Raw genomic sequence first — 17,378 nt, forward strand, 5'->3', positions numbered from 1 at the left:
TAATCTCATTTCCCCTCCTAAAAGTTTAAAAACTAACATTTTTTCCCTAAGCTAAGTTTGAAAAGATTGCATTTTCCCCCCTAGGGTTTATTTTCAAACCCTTCTCCGTCGCTTTCTCCGGCGCCATCACCGGCCGTCTTCCCCTCCCAACGGTTTCTCTTCCACCGACGACCCCTCTCAACTCGACCTTAATGCATCCGATACAAAGAGAAGCCGTCTGGGAAGACGATTATCTTCCCAGATGAAGACGACTCGTCTTCCCAGAGGATGACGAGTCGTCTCATCGTCTTGTCTTCGTCTGGGAAGACGTCGTCTTCCCAGACGACGACGACAACGACTGGGTTCGTCTTTCCCGACGAAGTTCTTCGTCTTCCACAGCTTCTCCGACTCCGATTAGAAGTCTAAATGAGAGGAAAGAGATCTCCGGAAGGTGAGGATGCTCCGGGAGGGAGAGACCGTCGGCAATGGAGCCGGAGACGGTCGGCAATGCTTCGGGAGGGTGAAACTGCGATTTTTTAAAACTTAGGCTGGGGAAAATTTTAGTTTTTAAAGTTTAGGGGGGAAAATATATTCTATTTTAGTTTATTTTTAATATTCTAGAGAAAATGATGATTTTACCCTTATCACCGTTAAAGTTTTATTAAATCTAACCGGTTATAGGTGGGTGTTTGGTGTTTCTATAGTTAAAGGGGGTACATTTGAGAAAACGCTAAACCTTGGGTGGGACATAGTCGTTTGGCCTTTTACCAATTGGCGGTCTAGACCCGACCCAGTCACTAGGCATCTCTAGTCTGCAATGCTAAGCATAAAGTTATATGTAGCTGGAGACACAAGCAAACACATTCTAAATAAGATCATTATTCATGTGGGCTCAGACCCAGAAACCCATTTTAGGCCCTGATTAATTTCTAAACCGTTGTCCAATACCAAATCCCTTAATCTTATCAATCAAGTAGGTTATGAAACATAACAAATGGTGTTAAACACACATTCAAACTCATTTTTTGTTTGTTATAACTCAAGGATTGGGTGGGTATATTGTATATAGCATTGATAAGATTATAGAGATTAGCCGTTGATGCCTACCTGGAATGAAACTTACTACCCATGAGTCAAAGAAGCACAGAAACAGAGAGGATCAAAGCCAATAATGACTAAGAAGCTTCTGCAAAACAATATAAAAGATGTTGATAACAGATAAAAAAGTTGAATTCATTTTATATTTATCTAATATTATAAGAGGACTCACGAGTGCCTTTTTTCATCTCCGAAGTCCCCCTCTTCTTTTTATGAAGTACATTTTTGTCTGGTTGTGTGTGTAGGGAGACTCATAAGCCATCAGTGATTAGTCCCTTGGTAATTTGATTGTGAAGGGGTGATATCCCATGTGTAGCAGCGTATTCAACCATGGCTTCTTGTAGTCATCATTCAAAGCTTTTCCTTATGTAGTACAACTGTTCAACTGTCTTCCCAGTCTCATGGCAGTGTTTTCTTTCAATTTGATGCATATGGCCAAACCACTTGTCTTATGAGTTGTGACTTCACCAACAAACCTCACTGTAACGGAAGCAGAAACACAAACAAACTCTACCACTTTCATTTTCAACACAACCCATGGATCTCTCAAGTCCTAAATTCTTTCAACCTTCACCTATATTTCCTTCTACTGGGGTAATCATTTTTCATTTTGTTTTGTTTTTGTTTCATTGCACCAGGTTGGTTTTCATATTTCTGTTTCTTTGTGTTTTAGGAACCTGCATTGGAGAGCAACAATGGCTTCTATGGGAAAAACAAAGACAACCCTTTTGCTGATACTTTCCCTGACCCTCTTTGTAAGCTTAATCTCAAAGAGACGTCTGAGTTTGTCAAGTCATTTCCTGTGGCAGTAAACAATAGCATTTCAGCTCAGAGAAGGGGAGAGTGTGTGAACTCAGTCACAAAAAGAACAATAGAAGCTCCTTCTACTCCTGGTAGGCCTGTTTTCAGCTTCACAGTCGGCAATTTTTCGAGAAAGGGTATTCCTTCCAAGTGGGATGATGCAGAAAAATGGTTGAATAGTAGCTATGAGTCTCCGGCTCATACGATGAGGCCAGTACCAGAATCTTCCAAGAACCACAAACAAATTGAAAACTTTAATCAACAATTGGAGGTTTTCTCAGAGAAATCCAGGGTTTCAGAAGAAAAGGCATCAAAGTTTTCTTCAACCTTTCAAGGTTCTATGTGTTTGGACCACCCTAATTCAGTGAGAGCTTTTAATGGGGTCATAGGCTCAACTAATGACCTTCTAAAAGGTAGGATTTATTTTCTCTTCAACTTTAGTTGAACCAATTATCTCTTTGGCTTTACTTTTCAACTGCTACTGGTCCCTTCTAGCTCTACCACTTTTGATCTTGGACTTTTTTTTTCCTTTGTCTTTTAAAAACTTGATATAGCTTCAGACTTCTGCTCACTGTTTGATTTTGCTCCTTGTTTGGAGCTTTTCTTGCTGCAAAATACATGGTACAATGTGGATGAGATTTTCTAGTTTAGACTAAGTTTAGTTGCATTATAATTTAATATAACATCTATCTAGTACCCAAGTTCAGACCTTTAAGTAAGCTAGAAAATTATAACAGGATCATTTCTGTGTTGATATACTTCATTTGGACCCAAAATGATGGAAATTAAAGATGCAACATTTTATTTATTTCAATTTTCTGTATTTTCTCAGAGAATAATCAAACAAAGCACCATTTTTTTCTTTATCTATAAGTTTTCTTTGTAATACTTAACTCCGTTTATTTCTGTATTAGTAATTGTTACAGATGAGTTTTAGATAAGGTCGCCAGTGTTTCATTCTCAATTTTTTTCCTCATTTAAGGTGGATTATTAGATTGTCTTGAGCATGAGTTATATGAGGTTTGTTAATGAATGTAGATAAGTTCACGGACGAGGTAGAACTGGTTTTACCAAATATCAGATACTCAGAGCCATCAAAAGAAGGGTTTCTATTCAGAAACTCTAACAGCGAAACCATGAAAGACGCAGGCACAGAAGTGATTCATGAGATTCAACACAGGGATATTGGGACGGAGATGACTCCAATAGGCAGTTCCACAGTTTCTAGATGTCACACCCCATTCAAAATCTCATCACCTGCACGACATAACACTCCTGCCAATAGGTCAGGCCCATTGGTTTTAGGACATTCGGATAGTACCAGTAGCACCATTGACATTTCCCAGCTGCGGGAGTGCCATTTGGCTAAGCTACAACTTGGGACACAATATGATTCTGTGACATCAAATTGGAGCTCAAGGGAAGAGGAGGAAGAAGAAGTATCAAAGAGCTTAAGGCATTTTGAGACCGGAAATGGATGCAGGAAAAGTGTTTCAGATTCCAGAGCTGCTGCTTATGAAGAAGAAGAAAAGACGAAGTGCTGCCTCAGGTAGTGAGGTTGTATAAATTTTGTGGCATTCTTTTTGGTTGTTAAGAAATGTGATTTGAATTGCAGGTATCAGAGAGAAGAAGCAAGAATTCAAGCTTGGGTGAACCTGCAAAGTGCAAAAGCAGAAGCTCAATCAAAAAAGCTTGAGGTATTCATACTTTCCCATCCTTTTGTCATTTAACTTTTTATTTACATATAAAAGTGAACTTTTCAATTGTCTTTGCCTGTTGCCTTGAATTCTAATTTACCTTTGCATTTGTTTTCTCTTTAGTCTTTATAATGGATAAATATATCCCATATTTCCCAAACTGCCACAGAAAAATAAGAAAATTGTAGCACAAATAACATCCGAGAGTGTTGTCCCATACATACGAGTGAGATATCAAAGTCTAATAAGTTGGTATTGGTGTAAGTCATGTGGCAAAGTTCTTCTATAGAAATGAGATTATAAAGCATAATTCAGCCTTAAACTTTGAGTTTATCTTCGAGTGGATATATAATGTTGGTATGGTACAAAGGATTTGTCGGGTTTATTGTTCCTTGTTGGTTTAGTCATCCTCGAGCCACCCACCTCACTTGGGCACCATTTGCCTTTTATATTCTTGACTGGTCCACCTCTGCTGGGGTATCTTCCTCAATTCTTTATGTTCTTTTGTGTATATGCTTCACTCATAGATAAAGAATAGTAGCAAAGCTAGAAGTCATCACATATATATTATTTAAGTCCATGATATTTGTTGTAACTTGCAAAACCCATGTGAAGTTGGAGCATTGAAATTTTAATGGGGAGTTGGAATATTGACTTGAACTTGGGTATCTCATGCTTGGAAGCCTAGTTTTTAGTTCCTCTTGAATAAAAAAATGTCCACCTGGTGGCCTAGCAATCTATTCAATACATCAATTGAATAACCAGAAATAACACGCAATCCCATCACTTGAAGTTATATAATTTTGTCTGTGTTATGTATTTAGAAAATCTTTGATTGAAAATGTATCTTGAACTGGTTTTTTAAGGTGAAAATACAAAAGATGAGATCAAACCTGGAAGAGAAGTTGATGAAGAGAATGGCAATTGTTCACAGAAAAGCAGAGGAATGGAGAGCAGCAGCCCAGCAACAACACACACAGCAAATTCAAAAGGCCACAGAGCAAGCACAGAAGATAAGACATAATAACCATATTTCTGGGCACAGCTCTTGTGGCTGCCTCCCTTGCAATAACTATCACTGAGCAAAGAAACAATGGATGGATACAAAAAAAATTTCATTATGTAACTTAATTTACTTCTACAAAGAAATCCCATAAGTATATTGAACTGCCGAATAAGAGTGGGGTCATGCGATTACCAATGTGTTACATGGGTTGCTGTTGTGGCACAATACTGTAGCATTTATATGATTTGGCTTTATCTTGAGAATTGTTTTCTCCAGACAAACCTACAGCTATAGAAACTCATCTGACAAAAGTTGAGCCTAGCCACTGTAAAGATCTGTCCATGGGCCGGGGCGGATATAGTGGCCCGCCGAAAAGACCAAAGCTTGGATGCCCCCTATTAGAGTACAATTTGACGTGAAAATCTTCAAGTGCCCCTTAAATAGACTAAGGTAAATATGTGAACCCCTTTAGAGTAAAACCCTTACACTCACTCCCTGAATATTACATAAACACCTCATTAGAGTAAAATTTTTATGCTTATCCCATATGCCAATTTTAAAATTACCTCTAAATATAAAAAATTTTACACTTAATCCATTTCCATTAGATTTCCACCATTAGAGTATTACTCTAACATAGTAGTACTTTAAATTTTGGGTAATACTATAAATATGGAAATCCAGTTGACATTTCAACTCTTGCTCATTTTCATGAAAATTTAATAGTACATCAACGGTAAAAGAATGCACAATAATCCCAGAAAAATGATTGATCTTCACATGTCATATAATGATCTTTCTTGATTGATTTTATATTTATGGTGTGTTTTGCAAATGAGGATGTGAGATAAATCAAATGGGGGTCAAAGATTGATGGGTTGAGGGCTTTATTTAGGGTTTTGTTGGAAGGTTAAAAATGGGGTAAAATCGTTTTGATAAAGTTAGTTGGTTATATTGATTAGGCCTAAAATTGCTGGTTAATTTTGTGTAAAACCCTTAAAAGGGTTATTTGATTTTCCCTCTTAAACGTCCCTGAAACCCTTGTTGAGATAGCAGGATTTTCTAAAAAGATAAATTAAAGAAAAGAAAAGAAAAACTTTGTCCAAATGCTCATGCAAATCTTCGTAAAGAGCAATGTAAAAGTAATTCTGTTCCCTTCAGGGTCAAAACAGGGGCAAAGAAACCTTTTTATATACTTCATGGAAGAAAAAGCTGGTTATAATTTCCATAATGATGGCTAAGAGCCTACACACTGCCATCGGAAGAGACTGAAGCTTTTACTAAAGTTACTGCATGGACCTCTGCAGTAAGCATCGCAGAGGGTGTTGGATTCTGGAAGCATTGATTTGGCATTTCTCTTAAATTGGAGAAGCATGCACTGCAAATCTGCCATTGTACACAAGTCTGAAGATATCGTGTACACATTTGACATCCATAGTAAATGCACAAAAAAAATAATTTTTTATTTGTATCATCATATATTAAAGAGTTATATTGTCTTTAATTTAAAATTATTTAATTATATAATAAAAAATATTAAATATGTACTTATTTATATAATTAAAATGAGTATACATAATTTTATTAATACACATTCTAATCAAGTCTTTGTGATGCATGCATACATACATATGTGTGTTCCATTAAATATACTGGTTATTTTTGTCACTATATATTAAAATTATATGTACTCATTTTGGATACATAAATAAATATATATTTGATATGTGTTATCAAGTAATTAGGTAATTTTGAATTAATAATAAAACAATACTCAATCACATAATGACGTATTATATGTGCATTTATTTGTATACCTAAAAGTGGGTTCATATAAGATTACTCTTTTATTAATAAAATTATACGTATCTATTTTAGATATAAATGAATATACACTGGATATATACCATTAAATGATTAAATGATTTTAAATTAATAATAAAATAATATTTAATTATATAATAATATATTTTATTTATATTTATTTATATATTCAAAAGCTAGTATGCATAAGGTTGCTCTTTTTCAATGTATTTTATGAATCAGTTTCAAAGATAATTGGACTTGTTTTGATGCAGAAATTATCACAACAGGTCTGTCCGTCAGATATAAACATGGGCTAGCACATGAAGGGTTACTAATTGCACCACGTTTTCATTTGGCCTTTGTTTTAAACATAAGCCCATATTTCAAGCTTCAAAGCCCAAGCCCATTATAAAGAAACGACATCGTTTCGTCAAAAAGGTAATAGCAATGAGAAACGTTTCGATCCTTAACTTGTCCCTCAAGAAGATCTCTTAAAAAGAGAGCTCAAAAGGGCCCTCTCTCCATCTTAGACTCTCACTCTCATTCAACTCAAGTAAATCCAAACTTCTTCGCTTCTTAATTTTATGGGTTTTACATATAACTTAAGACCTTACATTACATCTCTCCTTCTAATTGTTTTCTGTGTTTCTCTGGTGCAGGTACAAGGTTTTTAGATTCAATCGAAGGGTAGAAAATGTTCCTTACAAGGTAATTTTTCTGTTTTTTTTTTTTTTTTAATTCTTTAAATTTTTTTATTTGGTTTTCTTGATAGATAATCGACTGTGTGGAAAATTTTCAAATATTTTAGAACTGAGTATGACAGAGGAGTGAACACTTTCTCTCCAGAAGGCAGGTTGTTTCAAGTTGAATATGCTATTGAGGCCATCAAGGTAAACTAGATGTTCTTTTCTTTTTTTCCAATTATTGTTCAAAAATATATTTGGGTTATTGTTTCCTGATGAAGTTTCAGTTTATGGTTTTTTCCGGTGTATTTTCAGTATAACAGTAATTAAATGTTAAATTTACTTGTGCCCATATGATTAGTATCGACCTTCCCTACTTTTACTGTATTTCCTTTAAGTTTTGAACTTTTGATTGGAATGTCTATGGGTTTTGTTGAACTGTGCAGCTGGGTTCAACTGCAATTGGGTTGAAAACGAAAGAAGGGGTTGTGCTCGCTGTGGAGAAACGGATCACTTCACCTCTGCTGGTCTTTTTTATTCTTTTGTTCCTCATGGAATTTCTTGTTGTCTTGTTTTCACACTTATATTTGTTAGTTTGAATTATAAGTTGAAGTTAACTGTTCACTAGTATTATGTGCTTTCTGTTGCTTTCTTAATGCATAATAGATCATGTATAATATAAGTGGAAGTGACTATTTAGGTTTCCTGTTTTTTATGTGATATTTACAACAATTAGAATAAGTTGTCAATCTTCATTTTAAATAAAAAATGTTTTAGAATAAAATGTCAGTATTCTGATATATACAGGTGAATACCGGTAGAAGTAGAGCACCACTATGTAGGTATATTCATGGTTGTAGTTATCCTTCATCTTAGTAATATAATGTATGATCATTCTGCATGCATTTTGACATATTATTCTGTTCTGAGATAAAAATCGTTATATCATTCAAAGAAACCATATCAAATAATAAGATACAATGCTGTTTTTTTAACTGTTTTTCACATTAGATGAGTTAAAGTAGATTACAACATACTCGTAATAAGTCAAGACCACAGAAAATCTAATGCAGTGAGAGAGAAGTATGAAATTAAGCTTCTGTAATATGAGACTGATGAATGGGGTGATAGAATTTGCAAGAAACTTATTGTATGCTTTGTGAAAATGGATCTTATTCTTTACATTGATATGATAGCATTTGAAAATGTTTGCTATTAGTGGATTGCAACTTCATTGAGGAATTATCTCTTTTTTATATATTTTTTTCAGGAACCTAGCAGCGTTGAGAAAATTATGGAAATAGATAACCATATAGGATGTGCTATGAGTGGATTGATTGCTGATGCTCGCACACTTGTTGAGCATGCACGAGTGGAAACTCAGGTACTGTTGTTGGTTTCTGATGCCTTTATTCTTTCCAAGCAAGCATGATAACGGATCTGTTTTGATATTTTTGTGGCGCATCACTAATTTATTAATTACCTTTTTACAGAACCATAGATTCTCATATGGTGAGCCAATGACTGTGGAATCTACAACTCAAGCACTCTGTGATTTGGCACTACGTTTTGGTGAAGGCGATGAGGAATCCATGGTAATGCTGGCTTATGTCTACAGACGACATCCGATTGGAGTTATTTCTTTTGTATTACTAGATATTTTACCTTTTTGTTGGAAAGAACCTAAGCAAGTTAAATACAATGGTGGTTTGCTTTGTTCACATGCTCTTTTTTTTTTTTTTCAATAAAAGCAACTTAATTTCTTTTTATTGTAATTTTTCTCTTGTGCAGTCTCGTCCATTTGGAGTATCTCTTCTTATTGCTGGTCATGATGAGAATGGGCCCAGCTTGTAAGTACTAGTTTGCCTTACATTTTCAGACTGTACTTTTAAATGTATAACTAAGAATGTAATACCATGGAGATAATAAGTTAACATCCCTATGGATATGCATATTTCTATAAGTTCATGATCTTCATGTTAGTACAACCCGATGCACCTTTGGTCATTATGTACACATTCTTTTAGAACCTAGTTCTAAGTTCTACGTATTTCAACTGGTAGCTATAACAATGATCAATAAAGCCAGTATGAAAACTCTAAATGCTCTAGACTAGGACTCATGAAGTACCTAACTTTCGTGGTGCTTTTGTTGTATTCTGAAGTTCATGGTTGCTGTTGTCTAATCTCAATGCAACACCAAGTTTTCTCTATCATTTGTTCCCAGGCCGGTAAAAAGTTATAATTTTTAAATTCAACTGTGTTCAACCAAAGATGATGTCTGATTCTTAGATAGTGATATTCATTCTCATTTTGGCTAATGTGTTAGCAGGAACTTTATTTATTGATCCCAGTAAACCTGCATTTTATCTTTCCATTGGGATGAGCATGCATTCTGATGCAACATGTTGCTTTTTGACATTTGTTAGGTTTTTCATTTTGTTACTTCTGGCCTGAAATTGTATAGTTTCTTGTTTTCCTGGTTCTTGATCCATAAAATACTTGCTTGATGCAGGTACTATACAGATCCATCTGGCACATTCTGGCAATGCAATGCAAAAGCTATTGGTTCTGGCTCAGAAGGAGCTGATAGTTCTCTTCAAGAACAATTTAACAAGGTCACTCTCTTGTCAGTGTCTTTGTTGTGTGTCTGAGTGAATTGATACCTTATCATCCATGGGAAGACTGATTGACTATGTACTCTATATAATTTTATGAGTTTAGAATGCTAATCTAGTAGATTAGTCATTAATTTAATTTTCATCTTGTTGGCAAATGTGAGAGTAGAATTTACCTTCTAAGCCAAGATTCATTTCTTTCTAGTGTAAATTGGTGCTATACTTCACCTGATCGTTTGTGCAGGACCTTACTCTTCAAGAAGCTGAGACAATTGCTCTGTCTATTCTGAAGCAAGTTATGGAAGAGAAGGTAAAAATACTGTCTTAATATAATGCAATTATTTGTTGATGTGCTCTGAATAGTGAAGTTTTAACCATAATGAATTATAACTGATTTCAGGTTACTCCAAACAATGTCGATATTGCAAAGGTAGCTCCAACATACCATCTCTATACTCCAGCTGAGGTGGAGGCAGTTATTAGTCGCCTATGAGCTCAAGGAGAAAATCGTATAGTGAAAAATCTTGGCTGGCTTCAGTTGTGTTTCAGCTCACTGCAATGCATGCACCTACATTTTAGTTTGGGAAACAATTTGTATCTGTTTATGATTGAGGTTGTACTTATTAAACTTGTGTTTTGCTGCCGAACTGAGCTACTCACCACACCTCTAAAGACCTCTGTTTTGGTGCTGAACGACTTGTCAGTTGTATGAATTAATTGCAACTAATCAAAATATTTATTTTGATTGGATAAATCTTGTACCTGAGTTCCCACTTGACGTTTTAATCTCTTGCTTAGCAGAATGTTATATCGTTGCCTGCTACATCAATTATGAGCTTTTACCCTGTATACAGAAAATAACGTTTTCTGTTTCCTCGGTAACTGACCATTTGATATCTTATTGCCAATGCAATCAAGCCACTAGTTTATCTTTCTGCTGGTTGATATGTTCCCAGTTAGGATTGGATCTTAATTTGAGTCAGCTCGGTTTGATTTGTTGCTTGGCTCAATTCAAGTTGAAGTTTTAATTTGACAGTTCAGTTCAAATTTAGTTAAAATTCTTCTCTAGTAATATTATTTATCTTGTCATAAATGAATATCCTACTAAGGACTTTCTGACAACATTTTTATTCAACTTGAACTAGTTTAAGCTCTAGCCAACCATTATGAATAGGCTATGGTACAGGTGCTTTTACATGAGCGGGCAGTTTGAGCTTCAGAGGGTGTATCAATTTTATGAATAGGCAGGCAGGCAGGCTGGCTTGATGGCCGTTATGAATAGCACTATTCCCAATATCATTTCTGTATGGGTGTTGCAATTTTAATTGTATTAATGACTTGTTTCCTAAACTTCAGCAACCGTCTAATTGACATATTCTACTTTGTATTTTGTAACTTCAGAAAGGTAATTGTTATAGACTAACTTCAGTAGTAATGCCATACGTACACCATATTTCACATTAAATTATGTCTCATAATATGGACATTTGTTGTATTATAACTTAATTTTAAAATAGGAGCATCATCCTAAATTCCATACCAGTCCATCTAATAGTTAAGAAGTTTTAAATAAAGTCGGCCTAAATTATATGATGAAATCTATATGTCAGAGTTCTGAACTTTCTAACAAAATAGACAAACTGTCTAGGGAATAACAGGATGGTCACACTAGTAAAATATGACTTCTATGAAAGACAATTTTTGATAGTAAACTATTATTCAACAATACTGCACTCAACTGAAAATGGCAATGTCTTTTTCTGATAGAAACTTCGAAAGGCATAAATTAAACGTGCATTCACTTTGTAAATGGCTACAACATATTCTTCTCTAACTCTTGTTTTAATGAAATCACTTAGCCATGGTACTCGTCCATGAAACTTCTATGGAAGTCTGTCAGAAGTGAAACAATGGCCGGAATTTTATCCTCCTGAGGCAGTATTGTGCACCTGAAATGCCAAGTGCCAGGAACCTATACAAAACATCACAAACACAATTTAAACCACCATAAGTTCACTAGCATAAGTGTTCAATTAGAATTCAAGTATGATCAATACAAGTAAGTAGTGTTTACCTGCCCAAAACCAGACCCAGGAACAACAACAATGCCAGTGGCATTCAGGAGGCAACGGCAATAGAATGAATCTGGAGCACATTTTGCGGCTTCTGCAGCTTTGATTGCATTCTCTGGCAATCGAATGCGAGGAAAAAGATACATTGCTCCTTCTGCTTTGTTACATGTTATTCCTTCCAAAGTGTTTAAAGCATCCTCCAGTGTCTGCACCAAATAGTGAAAATAACTTCAAGAGCTAGAGGTTGGAAACTTATTGAATAAATTGTAACTGCAGGTAAAGTAGATATGTTTGTGCTATTTCTGAGGAGAGACAATGAAGGTAAATGTCATGTAACTGCATTTGAGGCAAAACAAGGGACCATTTAACTACAAAACACTAAAAAATGCCATACATGTTCTGCTGATATTAACAGATAAGCCTGTGCCCCAAAAGTGTCCCTTTTTCAGTACCCGCCCACAGATTAGCCAATAAATATAAGCCTTAGAATCACAAGTTATCTTGCTAACTTGTATATGTGGCCACTGTTTGTATCAACTTATAGAAAAAGTTAAACAAATTAACCTTTGCACGCCTAGCTAATGACAAGAGAATTTCATCCCTTTCTGCACAGTAAGATTCATAGGATTCATCTCCAACCTGCATACATTTATTAAGTTTGATTAGAAGCACTCAAATATGCATGCACTGAATAATTCTCTACTTTCACTAGAATTGTTTTCATGAATGGCTAGGTCAGCTTTCAAAAGTTGAAAATATATCTAAAAGGGGGGAAACTATAACCTTGGGTGGACTCATGACAAGGCTTGCAAGAATTTGACCAGAAATATTAGAACAAAGATTAACAGATGCCATTTTGTATATTTGCTCCCTTATGTCAGGCGTAAACCCAGTGACCTCCATGTAACCTCCTCTTTTTCCACACTCTCCATAGTAACCTGAGAAAAATGCAACCATGTTAAATCTTAAATTCAGTTGGTTGCAAAAGCTTCTTCACATCTTTATCATTATAAATAAAGATAGAAAGAAAACCTTTAGAAACTGACTGAAAAGATACTAAGGATATGTCCTCCTCACTGTACCCCATAGATCGAGAAACCTTCTTGAAAGAGTTAAATTTCTTCTCTGGAACATAAACATTTTCCTGATACACCTGTATTAAACCCACTGGAGATTAATAAAGGCCTCTCTATTAGCTGAATATCCCATTTGAAAATATCAGAATAATTGAACTTCCAAACATGTAAGATTTGGTCAATTAATGGAAATAAAAACTGCTCAAATTCACTCACCTCATCTGCAAGAAGCACAAGACCTTCTTGTTTACAGAACTTCACAATGTCCTGCTGGTTCTCTTCAGCAAGAACCTGAAGGTATGGTTAAAAATAAAATGGTGTCAACAAGCCAGTGATCAACAAATAAGGTAGCCTCTCTTAAATGATTATGAAATACTTAATTCATCAAAACTTTTCCTTCAGCCAGAGAGCTTTGTAATAATTACCTGCCCTGTTGGGTTCCCTGGATTTATTACGACCAAGGCCCTAACAGTAATACCCTTGGCCTTGGCATCTTCCAACTGCTTCTTAAGCTCTGATATTTCCAATCCCCATCCCATTTCTTCGTTGAGATAGTATGGAACCTACCATTATCAGACAAGACCATTACCCAGAAAGTTCACCATAATGTAACAGATCATATATAAAATACACGCTCCACATTTTACCAAATCAGGTCAACAAAAAAATTAAAGCAATCACTAGTTGGTTCAGTCTAAACCAGCTAAACCAGCTAAACCAGCTAAAACTTAGCAAAAAAGGATGTCTAATCAAGCAATTCACTATTAAATATGCAAAAAAGAAAAAGTAGCAACTATGCAAAATAAACATACCAGAGTGCCACCACGGAGAGCAATTGAAGCTGAGTATAATGGGTACTGAGGAATAGGACAAAGGATTCCATCTTTCTCTGATCTTATAAGTAAAGTCATCATCATATGGACCTGTGGAGGAAAGGAATCAGTCACACATCCTTTAAATTGAAAATCACATCATTTGGAAATTATTATCATAAAAAGAAACTGAGTTGTAATGCAACTTACAGCTGGGCTTGCACCATCTGTCAAGAAAATGTCATTTGGATTAGCAGGAAAACCGTCACGAGCTTCAATTCCAGCAGCAATGGTATCACGTAATCCCTTGATACCCTGATGTGAAAACAGGAAAATTATGAGCCCTGTAAATAAGATCATAAGTATTGCATTAACTTAAACTCTCTGCTTTGAGCATTTATCATAACCTGACTGTGACTATAAGCACCAGCAGCGCCTCCAGGAATATGATCCAGAATCTCCCAAGCTCGTTGAATGGAATCAGCACTGCAGAACATCGCAAGCCAAGTTACAGGAAATAGTCTTTAAAGAAAAACTAGTTGTTCACCACATTAAAGAATTCTCTGCAAGTTAAGTGAAATAACAAGAGAAGAATGACAGGCTCCATTTCACTAGTTCAAAGACAGCTTCCCGCAAAATATGAGTAAATATGCAACGAACATTCAACAAATAGTAGAAGCATCAGTGAAATGATTTAAAAACAAAGTAATAGGCTCAAACCCTCATGCTCCAGGGTTTCTTCTTACATTAAAAAATTACAAGCAGAAGAAGAAAAAAGGGTAATGCATTTAAACGATTTCAGGGATTTTTCTTCTCCTGCTTTATGTGCACAGAGAACAAACAGTTCATATGGCATTTTACTTTTTGCAAAGAAAGTTATAGTATGTACCATCATTCTAATTCAGGGTAGAGACATTAACAGTTAACTTCATTTGCTTACATTAATGTAGCTTGTTAAACAGAATAATCAATCCTCTATTGGCAGATGAAAAAAGAAGCAACCAGATCACCATGCAAGACAAGCAGCCCAGAAAGCATATCAGTTACTGATTAGATTTTTACCTGAACAAAGCTTGTGTTTCACTTCTGTCCAAAATAGATGGATGGTCACATAATGCAAGGACCTAAGTATATGATCCCAATTAGAATTGCTGTGAAAGAACTACCACTGGAGTAGTTTGTAGCACGAAGCTTAGAAACAAACTAACCTCTCGGAAAAATGTTATTGGCTGCTGACCAAGAGACTGGGGATTTCCAATATTGCAGTATATTATCTGTGTAAGATGATTACAAATCATCCCAGAAACAGAAAATTAGAATCTAAGTATCAACAAACATACTTTAAACTCTGAAAAAATGAGGCAAGAAACAGAGTTAAACTATTTTGTCATAGGAATTTATATGACTCCCTTTTATTTATGGCCCTTAATTTTCTAAAATAATACTTCACAAAGGCAAAAATTCCATTAGGCAGAATTTCTCAAGTAATTAGAAATGCATCAAGAGTATAAAAATTATACATAAATGAAAAAAATGATAATAGACAAGTCAAAACAGAGAACAGAATAATGCATAACTGAATATAAATTTTAATGAGAAGATATATATGTACCTCGTCAAAGGGGTGAGAACCTGGCTTAGCCTGTAACTCTTGTTGCAAGTTCTGAGACAGGAAAATATTGTTTCTTAAAATAATAATTTATAATTTTTACATAGAATTCTTTACAAAAAACAACAACATAATATAAAAGCATCAAACAAAGTGATTGCTACAGCTTTTGAACAAAAAAGATTATTCCATTTCATCTTTTAAACCAACGGTTGCACGAATGCAATAGTGTGAAGCACTAATAGAACCACCAAACAGCTGCTTTATTTATTTTGATAATTTAGAGGCATGTTCATGTGCCCATGGAATGATTCAGCAAAGTTTTTGATAGTGCCGCTGATAGCAGTTACCTGTGCAAGGATGACAATCTCACCACGAACAGCATATTCACATTTTTTAACCTGAAAAATATGAAAAAAGAAATTTGGTGATAGGACAAGAACGGCAATTTTGACAACCAAGAACTAAAAAAGAAGAATTTACAATGAGAATTAGAACTAGTTTCCACATCAATTCCAAGAAAGTTCATCAATCCTTTCTAATGAAATGGTTCACTTGTCTGAAATTGATACAAATTTCAATGATTTAAAAACTTGAAGAACTCAATTAACAATAGAGTAAAAAAGGAATAAAAATATATATACAAGCATGACCGCAACCAAGTTGTATGCAAATCAACTAAGCCTTTGGCATATTCTTTAAATCGCTTCAAAATAAGCACAAGAATTAAAGCTCAACTATCATTCAGTCTTGTCTATCAGGATTGTGATTCCCTTTAAGTCCCTTAAATCTAATTTTATAATTTGTTAGAGAAGTGATTCCAAAAACCACCAGGCCTATCTGTCCTGATTAAGTCAAAAAGGTCAGTTAAAAGCCACATATAAATATAGAAGATCAAAATTAAGCACATATTCCACAAATACAAACAGCAAAAATTAAAGCTTTGTGCTTTATTTTACAAACCCATGAATAGATGTTGAGAACTACATTAACAAGTTACAGAGAAACATAAACATGAACACATTAACATTCGTGCATACATACATACCAATTAAATTGAAGACATAAAACAAATAAAAAATTAGACCAAGTGGTACATCTCGAGGAATCAACTCCAGAGAGCTAAAAGGCAATAATTACTAAGAATTTTTAATAAAAAAGACAAACCCAATTTACAAGCAACCCAAATCAACAGTTCATTCCAGCAACAGGCAATGAAATAGTGAATCAAAACATTTATGATATAAACACAAGGTGCTTATAAACTCAGTGAGTAAAAACATAAACAAACCCCGATGAAGAAATCCTTGATATAAACAATAACGAAAAAAAATATACTATCAATTAGTGCCTTGAAGACAAACCCAGGGGGAGAAACACCATAAATCAACAATATATGATTAAAAAAAATCAAGTTACCACCTTGAAAGCCAAACCCAATAAACAAACAGAAGGAGAAATACTTGAAATAAACGATAATGAGAAAAGGAGAATCAAATTAAAACCTTTGGATTTATGGTGTCAATGGTGACAGCAGGAGATGACTTGGAAGAAGCCATTGAGGAAGAGGAAGAAGAGGATAGGAAACGAGAAGAAAGAGGACAGTTTTGACTTTGATTGATATTTTGAGAGTGATAACGACGGCTTAGGTTGTTTCTATGACTGGCAAAGAGTACGAATCTCCGCATCGTCTTTATATCCAAGGGAAGTTAAAATGAATGATAAGTACGAGTTGTCTGACACTCTTCTCGAAACCGATTGCTTGGTTGCCGTTTTGCCCAAGCCTTTGGCGCCCACGGGTTTCGATTCTTGGCTTCTCCTCTCCCTATGTATGCTGACCTCACCAAGTTTAACTTACCTACCGCATCAAATCAACAACATTTTGCTTCCTTTTTTAACTCCTTTAATTTCCTCTCTCTTCATGCATTCTTTATCCAACAAGGAAAACCTTCACTGCCTCGGATCTTACCTTTATATTCAAACAATCATACTTTCGAAGTGTATGGATTTGGTCCAAAAGAAAGAAAATTTCTCTATCTTGAGTGTAAAATTTCTCTATCTTGAGTGTACTTGTGAGTTTTTGATGAAAAATAGAAAGACTATTTGATGTCATCCTACAATT

At 35.0% G+C, this 17,378-nt stretch overlaps 3 protein-coding genes across 3 annotated transcripts; 2 read left to right on the forward strand and 1 right to left on the reverse strand.

Moving 5' to 3' along the window:
* Positions 1-1,212: 1,212 nt before the first annotated feature.
* LOC123210746 lies at positions 1,213-4,844 on the forward strand. Its single transcript, XM_044629217.1, has 5 exons — positions 1,213-1,671; positions 1,751-2,291; positions 2,917-3,427; positions 3,494-3,575; positions 4,442-4,844. The coding sequence occupies exons 1-5, from the start codon at positions 1,615-1,617 to the stop codon at positions 4,655-4,657; spliced, it is 1,407 nt and encodes a 468-aa protein (XP_044485152.1). The 5' UTR covers positions 1,213-1,614; the 3' UTR covers positions 4,658-4,844.
* A 2,062-nt stretch (positions 4,845-6,906) lies between these two features.
* LOC123210282 (proteasome subunit alpha type-5) lies at positions 6,907-10,441 on the forward strand. The gene is made up of 10 exons (XM_044628546.1): positions 6,907-6,940; positions 7,047-7,095; positions 7,196-7,277; positions 7,517-7,597; positions 8,341-8,454; positions 8,564-8,665; positions 8,862-8,920; positions 9,585-9,687; positions 9,932-9,997; positions 10,088-10,441. The coding sequence occupies exons 2-10, from the start codon at positions 7,082-7,084 to the stop codon at positions 10,178-10,180; spliced, it is 714 nt and encodes a 237-aa protein (XP_044484481.1). The 5' UTR covers positions 6,907-6,940; positions 7,047-7,081; the 3' UTR covers positions 10,181-10,441.
* Positions 10,442-11,370: 929 nt separating this feature from the next.
* Positions 11,371-17,179, reverse strand: LOC123211957 (alanine aminotransferase 2-like). Its single transcript, XM_044630944.1, has 15 exons — positions 16,762-17,179; positions 15,607-15,657; positions 15,260-15,310; positions 14,856-14,921; positions 14,710-14,771; positions 14,055-14,133; positions 13,858-13,962; positions 13,648-13,758; positions 13,261-13,398; positions 13,052-13,126; positions 12,792-12,912; positions 12,543-12,697; positions 12,324-12,398; positions 11,762-11,965; positions 11,371-11,659 (listed from the first exon to the last, which is right to left on the reverse strand). Exons 1-15 carry the CDS (start codon positions 16,942-16,944, stop codon positions 11,543-11,545), a joined length of 1,593 nt encoding a protein of 530 aa, XP_044486879.1. The 5' UTR covers positions 16,945-17,179; the 3' UTR covers positions 11,371-11,542.
* Between the last annotated feature and the right edge of the window lie 199 nt (positions 17,180-17,378).

The sequence above is a fragment of the Mangifera indica genome, chromosome 3 (assembly GCF_011075055.1).
Source record: "Mangifera indica cultivar Alphonso chromosome 3, CATAS_Mindica_2.1, whole genome shotgun sequence".
In the NCBI taxonomy this organism is placed as follows: domain Eukaryota; kingdom Viridiplantae; phylum Streptophyta; class Magnoliopsida; order Sapindales; family Anacardiaceae; genus Mangifera; species Mangifera indica.

Bases quoted from the DNA above. Each gene is read 5' to 3' on its own strand.
- LOC123210746 (XM_044629217.1), top strand. From the start codon at position 1,615: ATGGATCTCTCAAGTCCTAAATTCTTTCAACCTTCACCTATATTTCCT. The intron at 1,672-1,750 runs GTAATCATTTTT...TTTGTGTTTTAG, and splicing joins CTATATTTCCTTCTACTGGG to GAACCTGCATTGGAGAGCAA. The intron at 2,292-2,916 runs GTAGGATTTATT...TAATGAATGTAG, and splicing joins AACTAATGACCTTCTAAAAG to ATAAGTTCACGGACGAGGTA.
- LOC123210282 (XM_044628546.1), top strand. The intron at 8,455-8,563 runs GTACTGTTGTTG...ACCTTTTTACAG, and splicing joins ATGCACGAGTGGAAACTCAG to AACCATAGATTCTCATATGG. The intron at 8,921-9,584 runs GTAAGTACTAGT...TGCTTGATGCAG, and splicing joins GATGAGAATGGGCCCAGCTT to GTACTATACAGATCCATCTG.
- LOC123211957 (XM_044630944.1), bottom strand. From the start codon at position 16,944: ATGCGGAGATTCGTACTCTTTGCCAGTCATAGAAACAACCTAAGCCGT. The intron at 15,658-16,761 runs GTTTTAATTTGA...CATATTTTTCAG, and splicing joins TTGACACCATAAATCCAAAG to GTTAAAAAATGTGAATATGC. The intron at 13,759-13,857 runs GTAAGTTGCATT...TTTCCTCCACAG, and splicing joins CAGATGGTGCAAGCCCAGCT to GTCCATATGATGATGACTTT.